Below are 10,382 nucleotides of genomic sequence, written 5' to 3'. Positions count from 1 at the left end.
GCACTAGGACTCTCAAGTCCCATACTTTGCTGAACCAACTACCAAGAATGTCCCAGCTCAACAATGTAAACCTTTTGCCATTCAGTAAAACAACACTTGTGGACATTAAAAGTGGCCGCCGGACCATCTGCATAAACAAAATCTTATAGGGCTTGAAGCCACTGAAAAGGAACCCCCCTCAAAAGAATTTTAACAAGGCAAAGGAACCGGATCTTCTGCAATTGTCCAACACAATCTCAGTCCTAGACAAGATGTGCTTCTAACAAGTCCATACTCTAGAGTTGGAGCAAAAGTTCTGAGTTCCTACCATGAGCCTTGCTTCAAGAAGTACAAAAACTAAGAACGCTTGTGGCTTCATATTACACATGGGTGACATAATTAGCACCAAGAATGGAGTTCACAAGCCGTGAAATTGGATTATCACCGGAGTGCTCAGAAATAGACATTATTTAGATACCTAATCCACCTACTGGAATAGCAAGAGATTGAAACAAACATTTCATGCTTAGGCACTAGCGCAGAGCATAATGCTCATTACGAATTTCATCAATTAAAATCAACATTTTTACGTCCAAATTGGACATTGTAACCATGACTGGACACATGAAACACCAATTAAAACCAAAATGGAAGCTAAAAAAGAGTGCAATATATAACAGAAAATTAAAACAGCAATATATAGGTGCGGTGATTCAGATCCTAACCTGTTGGCAAGTGAACAACCATAACTGGCCTAGCCTTAAATAAGATACCAGCAGTTGAAGAAACTAATGTGATACGAACTGGTATCACAGTCGGTGCCAATGACAAATTCACAAAACGGTAATAACAGGCATGCTCAAATATAATAAAGATTAAGTAATTAATCAACATATAGGAATGTAAAAAAAAAATAAAAATACAACAAATATACGTTTAGCCATGTGGAACATAAAGCTAATTTTAAGAATTTCACCAACTAAAAAAAAATCCACACTCCACATCCAAAATGTGCTCTGTATTCAAGCTTCAAGAGATCTCATTCATATATAATTATATATCAATCAAGCCAAAATGGAAATAAGAAAAGGTCGAAGTTCATGGACTGTTAGAGCATAGGCAGTGTTAACCTTTTAAGAAATGCATTTAGCTCCCCGGTGCTTATTGCACCATGGAAAAGCATAAAAAACCTAGCAGTAGCCAGTAGTATATGAGACTAGAGGAATACAATATCTGCATCTCAATTTCTTTGTTTATAAAGGGTATGCGTACATCACCAATCAATTCAAGTAGACAGGAATCAAGATAGAGCCAAGTAGTTGGACAGAAAATTCTGTAAAGTTTTCAAAATTTCGACACTAAATTAGCATAATATCCATGAAGAAAAACTACAACTGAAATGCATTAAGCTAACAATCCAAAAATAAAAATTCACAATTTATAAGAAGATCAACAAAAATTCCTAACTCTTCTTTTCACCTCCATCCTTTTTTGCCATTTTAGCAGAGGTCGCCTGCGAATACAAGAAAGTTCCCAATATGGCAATGGCAGATCCAAGAGCATTCAAAGGCCTAACTGGATTCCTAAACACCAAAACGGTAGACACAATAACCACCACCCTCTTCATAGTGTTTCCAACTGAAAATGTGAGTGGGCTGATCTCATCGAGAGCCTCGTAAGAGGATTGGTTATAAAGATGATAAAAGATGCCAGATATCAACACCCACAAATAAAATGTGGATGATTTTCCTACCGCTTCAATTGCTTTATGATACCCTTGAATCCATTGAGACCCTTCCACAAAAACAGCAACCGGAAACAGATAGATCAATGAGATTATGGTTATCCAACCATATAAATTCAAGCCGTTCACTTCCTTGAAGTTTTGCAAACTTTTCTTTGAATATATGTTCCTTAAAACAAACCCAACATTGCTAATCATAGCACCCCACAAGCCTTGAAAATTGAATGAGACTTCAGTGATAGCAGCAAGAGAACAACCGAAAACAATGGGGAGGATGGAGAGCCAAACGGATAAAGGATAGGTGTCACCAAGAAAAGATGAGAACACCACAGAGAAAACAGGTTCTGCTGATTTTATAACATGAGTGAAGGAAACAGCCACTTTAGAGAATGAAACACATGCTGATATGTGACCTATAGTATGAAACAAGGCAGGTCCGAGGAGAGCAATTATGAATTCCTTTGAGATCTTTGGACACGGTTGCAGTTTAGAAGACCAAAGAATAAGCATCCAAACAGACCCAACAAAGAGTTGAAAGGATGCAAGAAACCATGGAAATGGAAAGACATTCAAGGCCTTCTTATTGTAAATATTAAAGACGATGTTTTGAAAGTACCAGAAGCCAAACACAACCGCAAGCTGGAAAGTCTTTTTCTTCTTTGAAACCACATCGCCTTCCCCATCTGCAGCTGGGTTTGGTTCAGATGCTGCTGCTTTTACGATGAGGGATCTTGAAGACCCAGCAGGGGATTCGAAGATTCTGCCAAGATGGGTAGTATTGGTGCTTGAATCTCGGATCTGGGGAATAAATCTTGAAGAGAAACAAAGTGGGTAGCCATGGGATTTAGAAAAGTTGGAAATTTTGGACTCGTTGAGGGGAGAAGATGAGTACTGTTGGTGAGTTCTGCTGGAAAGACTTGGATTTTGAAGGAGTGAAGAAGCATTTATTGGGTATTGGTGGTTGGATTTGAAGAAGGTGACGGGAGAGGACGAGGGACTGAGATTCAAAGTAAGCATTTGTATTTGTCGTAGCTTTTTGGAGAGACAGAGATAAGAGAATCTGCAAGTGAAAAATGTATGTAAAAGGAGGAGTTCAAAGATTTGAGGAGATTTTTTCAGTGGCAAGCGAGCCTGCGAGAGATCTTAACCGACAGCGGTTGGGCAACCTGACCTGAGTAAATGCTTTTCTAGAACTTAATTCGGATCGGATGACCGAATTTATCCCATTTTGATTCAACTGATTTTGAACATTAATTATATATTTAAAATTTATATCCAAACACAAAAATAATGTTCGAGTTAAAATCAGGTCAATGTCCAAACATAAAAAATATTATTTGATTTAAACCCGAACCTAAATTTTGAACACATAACTTATGTATCTTCACATGATTCAAACCAATTGTACGGGACAAGAGTAAAAATATAAGTCTGCATTTTAAGTTCGTATAAGAGAATTCTCTCGTATATAGTTATTTATTTATTTATTTATAAGCCAAATATATATTTATTTACCATACTCTATCACGGATTAAGGAGACCGTATTTCTGAATACGATAAACTTAACGCAGGACAAGGATTGCAGCTACCTTTTTGCCAAACAGGCCACTATGCGTAAAAGAAAGGGAAAAAAAACAAAGCGTAAACAGCGAGCGTAAACCAGCGAAGACGACAGAGAACGAGAGTCTGATCAGATCATTGAAACTGAAGATCGATCGCTTGAGTAGATCTAATGGCGGCAAAGCAAATGGAAGAGATACAGAAGAAGTTGGCGATGTTGAACTACCCAAGAGCCAACGCCCCTGCTCAGTCTCTCCTCTTCGCCGGCATGGAGCGCTACGCCCTCCTCGAATGGCTATTCTTCCGGTATTTTTTTTTATATATATTCTTTCTGGAAACCTCCGCCATTACTGTAATCTTTATCAAGCTTGGCTTTTTGCTCTTTAGTCGGTCTGCTTTCACTTTCACTCGTGTGGCAATTTTGGTTTTTCGATTTTAGGGTTTGACCCGTTTGATTGCTGGGAAAATGTGTGAAAATAAGAAAGAATTATTAGATTTTAGAAATTCAATTATGTTGATGCTTTACCAGTATATTTATCAAGCTTGGTTTTGTCATTTTTTTTCAGCTTAATTTCTGCTGTTTTTTTTTCAAACTTATTTTTTTTATAAAGCAGAAGAAAATAGTTGAATTTTCTTTATTCTAATGGATCTTGTGTTTTCTATGTTGTCTCCCTATCTCAAATTTTCTTGTCTTAAATTGCAGGTTATTGGGTGATAAGTCTCCATTTTCACAACAGAACTTACAAGGGGATGCTAATGACCGTGACGAAGAGACTGCTCGTATCCAATGTAATTTCTGTTATGTACACTTAAGAACATGATAAAATGAAAATGGTTTTAGCCATCTAGGAAAGATACAATTACCTTAATGTGACATTGTGACTTTAGCTTTAATTCTTTACTTCGCTTGGTCTCAGTTCTTTATATGTTTTATTTTCATTTTTTCTTCATTATGTTCTCATACTTTGCAGATTTGGCTGAAATTGCTAAGTTTCTCGGTATAACAATTACAATAGATACAGAAGCAATCCAAGTAAGTTTTGTGGCACCTTGCGCGCTATCAATGATTGTGGCTAATTTTCCTTGCACTTTTTAATTGATTCTACTTACCACATCTACACATAAGGCAGTAGCATCTAGCTTTAAATTTTATTTATTTATTTTTCGTATAAATATTTTCTAGTCTGGTTAAGACAAAGCAATTTATGAAATCTATTTTTCTATACATTTGTATTGTTTATATGTATGTTCATTGATTAGATCTGAGTATCTGCAGTCATAAACATACTGAGTATTCCAGCCAAATGGATGGTCAAGTTACAACTGAATTACATGTCTAATAAGAAGTTGACTAAAAATTTCAGCACCAAATTTAATTTAATTATGCTGCTAATGAGACGTAGGTTTTTATTCTTGGATCCCAACGCACACCAGAATACTGAGTATTTTACTTAAACTAGGTGCTGCAGGATTAAAACCCTCAACCTTTAACCTGAAACAACCATGTCAGTTTCTTGTTTAACCCAATAGCATAAAATTTTGACAATGGCCTTATAATGCATATTAGGCATCCTCTTACATAATACATTATTGTGTATTTGATATTTTTCATTATAATTCATGTCCTTTTTGAAGGATCATGGAAATTTTTTGGTATATTGCACTGGATGATCCCTGTTTGTTTGTTAAGCTCGACTGCTTATGTGGTTGGTTAGTTTCACCAACTTCTAATTATTCGCGCTTTGGTGTTTCAGGGCAGAGGAAGCTATGAAGATAGAACTGAAATGCTTCGTCTTATTGTAGATCTTGTGGAGGCAAGCATCTATACTGATAACCCAGCATGGAGGTTGAACTTACATTCAGTTGACAATTAATTATGCATAGTTTAATTTTATAGATCTGAATTGACTTAAACGTTGCTGGAAATTTTTTCATTTCATCCTTTAACCGCAAATATAAATTTTCATTTTTCTGCAGTGTCGATGAGCAGGTAGCTAAGGACATACAGCTAATAGATTCTATCGCAGAGAAACAAGCTATAATTTTCTCAGAGGAATGCAAGCTCTTTCCAGCAGATGTACAAATTCAATACATATATCCACTGTAAGACTATTTTTCTTCCTCTTTTTCACGAATTCATCATGTGCAATGGTTCCCTGTTTTAGGTTTGGCTTATCTATTATGAAATAACAGGAAATCTGATCAGAGACATGAATACTTCTTTGTTATGCTTGCCCCTTTCTGGATGAACTAGAAAAGTTCATCTAGATACTCACTTCTCTATATTGCTGGTAATAGCCTGGTATCAGTAAAGTTTTATGCCAAATAATGGTGAGATTTTATTGTTGCAGCTTGGAAACTGCCATTTATTCTTCAAAATGATACAGTATTTTTCTCCATTTCCGTATCCTTCTCCCAATTCTTTTGTTCTTGCGGCTGTTTCCCCGCCTCTTTCATACTGACCATTTCTTTGTTTCATCACTCCTACCTAAATTATACCAAAATGACGGCTCTTTCTCCCCTCCAGCCTCCTAAATCCTTGTATCTTCCATCCTGATTCCTTTTGTGAAAAGATTGTCATTGAACTTCCAGGTAGGTATTCCCTCATTGATGGAACCCAATCTTGAGTATCAGTAATGTGTTGCTTTATTGAGTATGTTATGATATCTGTTATCATGCAATCCGAAATTCATTAACATTATTTCTATTTGGCAATACATTATGAATTTTCAACTGGCAAAAGAATGTGTTGCAGAGTTCTGCTTCCTATTTTTCCAGCCACAATTACTTCTGTTTGGCAACAAAGAATGGAAAGACACTTTAACTCAACTTCATTGGCTAAACCTTCTTGTTTGAGCTTTCTTCAGTGCATCTCCGTTTCATAGTCTAGGAATGATTATTTTGAAGTGTATATTAAATTTAGGCATGGATGTACTAAACTTTATTATTATTATTATTATTCTTTTGTGAGTGAGACTTTTACAAGACGTTGTAACATTCTGTTTTTTAATGAAAGTTTATTGCAGGCCAGATGTTTCTGAGCTGGAGACAAAGGTTGCGGAACAGTCAAAGATACTCTCTAGTCTTCAGCAAAAAGTTGATGATTTGGCATCTAAGGTTTGCTGTCTCATTAGGCTTTATCTCATAGCTTCTATTTTGTTTTCTGTCCTTATTAGTTGGTAGCAAATACACTTTTCTGTTTCACATTGTTTTCATCCCTTTCATTGTAATTTTATTACTGCCTTATTCACAAAATTTTCTTTTCTTACTCAAATTTCTAATGCTTTATCATCGTCATGAATTATTGGTTTGTTAATCTTAGTTTCTATTCTTAGCATGCTTACAATCCAGATGAGGAGTATGCTGTGGTGGAATCTCAACTACGGGCTCATTTGGAATCTTTTCTCGAGACTGCAAGATCATTCAATACAATTTACACAAAGGTCTAGACTACTCTTCTTGCTTTCCATTCTGGTTTTAGAATCTCTGTTTTCCATCTTGCTTTGTCTGCTTGAATCAAACCAATCTATGTTCTCACTCTGATGATCTGATGAAGCATTTCGGTAACTTCGACAAATCTGTTTTGAGGCATGATGGACAACTTGGAAGTTTCATGGATTGTGAAACTTTCATCGAATTCTTTTAAAATTCTTTAAACTTTAATAACAGCATCAGATGTTACACAAATTTCTTCTCAGCTGCAATTTGTTTACCTTTTAATTGATTCTCAAATGTTTGTGGTAATTGGTAACTGCTTTGTTTTAATATCACATCATGCATGTCATGAGCTGATCATTAAAAAAAAATGCATGTGCCTCAGCTGATTTGTTTCGCCTTTTGGTTACACCTTTTATAGGAAATTCGTCCCTGGACGCACATGATGGAGGTGCCACAGCTTCATGGATTTGGGCCAGCTGCCAATCGTTTGTTGGAGGCATACAAGATGCTTTTGAAGGTATGTTTGCATTAATGCAACGTTTGTTTTCCTTCTCGATACATCTTGTTTGACCAGAATCCTATGAGTTTCAACTAAATAATCACAGGTTTGCTCGAGTTGTAGTTCTGAATATGGATATTCGTTTTTTTATAGCTTTCATTTTTAGCTTCTGAATTTGAATGTTTGGTCCCTATGTGCTGTTTCTCTTATTTGCAAGTATTGGATTGCTTGAAATGCATGATGGTTGAAAGTGCTTTCTCTCTATGGTGGAGGATTATTTGCACATAGAGAACCTATGAACTCAGTTCTTTTGTTCGATGCCAATCTTGGTTCTGAAAACACCATGCATTATTGTTCTTTCTTCAGTTACTGAGCTCATTGTGACATTCATATACTAAGCACAAGATTAAAGTTTGAATGAGAAATTAATATCTTATATTCTGCTGCAGTTCCTTGGGAACATGAGGAATCTTAGAGACTCATATGCAGCTCTCGCTGTTGGATCCTCAGAAACAGTAGCTGGCGAGCCTTCTTCGGTAACAAGAATAATATCTGAATGTGAGTCTGCATTAACATTTTTAAATCGTGATCTTGGAATTCTATCGGCATCCATTGTTCGTCAGCAAGGCAACGAAATGGCATGACGATATGCATAAGAAGAAAGTGGAGAACTACCAAGGTAGCTTGTTTAATTCTTTCTAGTGTAATTTTGGAAATGCAAAATATATCTTATCATAACACATTAACACTCATCGTATTCACTTAAAGAACACTGGTAGTGTTAAAGTATAGCAGCCACTTTTGAGTGTTTTTGTTGATTACCCGCATCAATGATTGTTCGTCTTTATACTTGTTAGTGGTCAAGTTCTCAATTTTGAATTTCTTGAGAAAGTTTTTTTCGAATTTTAGACGATACATATGTATGTGTATGCTTTTAACTCAATTTAACTTTTTATTTTTGTACTAGAAAGCCTGCACTTGTGTTGGTATGATATTACAATCTTTATTTGAAAATACTAGAAAGCATGCACTTTTGTTGGTATGATATTACAATATTTCTTTATTTGTGTCCTGGAAGACAGAGAGAGAAGGAAGAAAGAAGCATTATTTGATTATTGATTCAGTCTTGGCATGGTCTTTTAGGGTTTAGGAAACTTCAACTTTGCTGCTTCCCAAACCCCACATCCCTGAAAATTGTATGGGCAATCCATTATATTATTATGTTTGTCGAAACATACCCAGATTTCACCAAACTGTAAAGTTCCATGCCTATCTTTGTTGCAGAAAATTTGAGGCTCTACGCCGCCCAGACCTTGTTTGACAATTTGTTTGTACTGTATGGCATTGTATAGCCCATTTATTGGACGCACCTTTTCTGTTTCATCAATGAAAAATGTATTCAAAGTCAAGGATATATAATACTTCACTTATATATATATGAATTATCACATAAGAGTTTAATGTAAGGATGTAAAATAATGGTCTATGTTTACATCATTGATATATATATATATAACTTCTCAAGTGCGGACGTCCTTAACTTTATAAGAATTCTGAGAAGGGAAGTAAAAAGTGGAGTCCAAATCTTGATCAAAACACGAGAGTAAAGTTATGGACGTCCGCACTTGACACACTACTATATAGACATATAAGTTTTAACATTCGATAAGAGATGCGAAGTTACTAAGTTACTGAGAGGATGTATTGTTACTTCTTTCGAGTATTCCTAGAAAGTCATATTGCTTCATGACTTCCAAGCCTGTTCGAAAATAATGCTTTGGTTGATCAGGATTCTCGAAACACATTCCATGATTCTCAAATTGATATCGCCAAAAATTTTCATTATATTCTTGTGTTCGAGTCACAACATTTGGCCAATATTTCTTCATGTCATCCAATATTTCATCTAATAGATCATACTATTTATACAAAACATCAACAGCAGCCCAATCAGAAGAAATAAAACTTACTAGTTATGAGTGAGAAGTCTTAAAAAAGAAACTAATAGGTTAGTGATCGACCCTTCAAAGACGGCTAAAAATATATACTCACCGTAATATTCTCTGGTGGCACTGGTTTGGTTTTGGTGCATCTAGGGTCCTTATGATAGGGATCGACGATAATTTCACCCGTATACATTGGCCACACACCATGAATGGTGAAGTTTGCTAAGATCGGCTTCTCACACACATACCTTCTTCTGACAACCTCTTTAGAGAGACAATAAGATTTTGGCCATCGAATGCTAACTTTGTAGTAGTCATAAGGCCCATATCTCTCTGCCTTTGCATTCAAAGCCAAGACTATGACTATGAATAGGAGAAGGTAAGAAATAGTATTATTACCGGATAACAACATTAGGGTTAGGGTTAGGGTTTCTCTCAACTAAAAAACTCTTGCATTACTAGGTAGGAAGGTTGAGGGAGTTTTATAGGAGGCCATACTGTGTAATGTGTATTGTTTTATCTGTTTTGTATCAACGATCCTTGAATACATGTGTTTTAATCTTATGGGTATGAAATCAAAGAACCCAACATTGGTTTTGTAATATTATAATACAAATTGGTAATTAATTCTAAAATTAGATTAATGTGGGCTATTTAATATGTATAGTGTAATTTTGTTTTCTTCGATCTTCTTATTTCATTGATATATGGATTTTTAATCTCAAAATATTACAATAAAAATGTGCCATTAAGAATTGAAAACTATAAAAAAAAAACTAAAGGATAATCAATTAACTATAAATGTGATAATTAGGGGAACAAAAGTATTTTAAGCAAAAAAAAAACCTTAATTTTCTTTTGCATTAATACTATATACTTGTAATAATGGGTGACTATTGACGATAAATTAGACATATTTTTAGATCAATTTTTTCCTCATTATTTTTTCTTTATTTGTAAAGGAAATTTCTAGTCGTATATATACTTTGTCATGGGCTTAATAATTTTTCCTTAAGTATTGTTTCTTTTTTATAGCCCAATATTGATGATAATACCAAAATAACCCCACCAATAGAAATTAACCACGTGGCACACACATGCCAACTGGACCAAAGGAAGGTCATGCGTCGACCAAACTTCCCGCCGTAGCAGAACTACTTATCTACAATTTAGGTAGCTTGGTATTGACCGACGAGCCAACCCCGTGTCCAATTC

General features: G+C 35.4%; 3 protein-coding genes across 5 annotated transcripts; 1 reads left to right on the top strand and 2 right to left on the bottom strand.

Moving 5' to 3' along the window:
- Nucleotides 1-1,285: 1,285 nt before the first annotated feature.
- Nucleotides 1,286-2,904, bottom strand: LOC119992927 (xylulose 5-phosphate/phosphate translocator, chloroplastic-like). The gene has a single exon (XM_038839766.1). The coding sequence runs from the start codon at nt 2,738-2,740 to the stop codon at nt 1,442-1,444; it is 1,299 nt and encodes a 432-aa protein (XP_038695694.1). The 5' UTR covers nt 2,741-2,904; the 3' UTR covers nt 1,286-1,441.
- Nucleotides 2,905-3,333: 429 nt separating this feature from the next.
- LOC119993216 (AUGMIN subunit 7) lies at nt 3,334-8,655 on the top strand. 3 transcript variants are annotated; one of them, XM_038840235.1, is made up of 10 exons: nt 3,334-3,590; nt 3,988-4,073; nt 4,256-4,317; nt 5,039-5,130; nt 5,262-5,387; nt 6,311-6,401; nt 6,620-6,727; nt 7,141-7,239; nt 7,671-7,900; nt 8,506-8,655. In XM_038840235.1, the coding sequence occupies exons 1-9, from the start codon at nt 3,457-3,459 to the stop codon at nt 7,863-7,865; spliced, it is 993 nt and encodes a 330-aa protein (XP_038696163.1). In that variant the 5' UTR covers nt 3,334-3,456; the 3' UTR covers nt 7,866-7,900; nt 8,506-8,655. The 3 variants fall into 3 exon arrangements, with proteins under 3 accessions (XP_038696163.1, XP_038696164.1, XP_038696162.1); XM_038840236.1 differs by lacking the exon at nt 8,506-8,655 and adding an exon at nt 8,365-8,452; XM_038840234.1 differs by lacking the exon at nt 8,506-8,655 and having other exon boundaries at nt 7,671-8,112.
- LOC119992658 (ribonuclease 1-like) lies at nt 8,361-9,579 on the bottom strand. Its single transcript, XM_038839456.1, has 4 exons — nt 9,274-9,579; nt 8,933-9,140; nt 8,460-8,596; nt 8,361-8,408 (listed from the first exon to the last, which is right to left on the bottom strand). The coding sequence occupies exons 1-4, from the start codon at nt 9,577-9,579 to the stop codon at nt 8,361-8,363; spliced, it is 699 nt and encodes a 232-aa protein (XP_038695384.1).
- Between the last annotated feature and the right edge of the window lie 803 nt (nt 9,580-10,382).

The sequence above is a fragment of the Tripterygium wilfordii genome, chromosome 23 (assembly GCF_013401445.1).
Source record: "Tripterygium wilfordii isolate XIE 37 chromosome 23, ASM1340144v1, whole genome shotgun sequence".
Lineage (NCBI taxonomy): Eukaryota > Viridiplantae > Streptophyta > Magnoliopsida > Celastrales > Celastraceae > Tripterygium > Tripterygium wilfordii.
Note: the sequence above shows the minus strand (reverse complement) of the source record. Positions and strands in the feature narration are given on the sequence as shown.

Excerpts from the sequence above, each read along its gene's own strand:
- LOC119992927 (XM_038839766.1), bottom strand. The coding sequence starts at position 2,740 with ATGCTTACTTTGAATCTCAGTCCCTCGTCCTCTCCCGTCACCTTCTTC.
- LOC119993216 (XM_038840235.1), top strand. The coding sequence starts at position 3,457 with ATGGCGGCAAAGCAAATGGAAGAGATACAGAAGAAGTTGGCGATGTTG. Across the intron at positions 5,388-6,310 it reads ATTCAATACATATATCCACT|GCCAGATGTTTCTGAGCTGG; the intron begins GTAAGACTATTT and ends AGTTTATTGCAG. Across the intron at positions 6,402-6,619 it reads TTGATGATTTGGCATCTAAG|CATGCTTACAATCCAGATGA; the intron begins GTTTGCTGTCTC and ends TTCTATTCTTAG.
- LOC119992658 (XM_038839456.1), bottom strand. The coding sequence starts at position 9,579 with ATGTTGTTATCCGGTAATAATACTATTTCTTACCTTCTCCTATTCATA. Across the intron at positions 8,597-8,932 it reads TCTAGGAATACTCGAAAGAA|AAAAGGTGCGTCCAATAAAT; the intron begins GTAACAATACAT and ends TTGATGAAACAG. Across the intron at positions 8,409-8,459 it reads TACAGTTTGGTGAAATCTGG|GGATGTGGGGTTTGGGAAGC; the intron begins GTATGTTTCGAC and ends TACAATTTTCAG.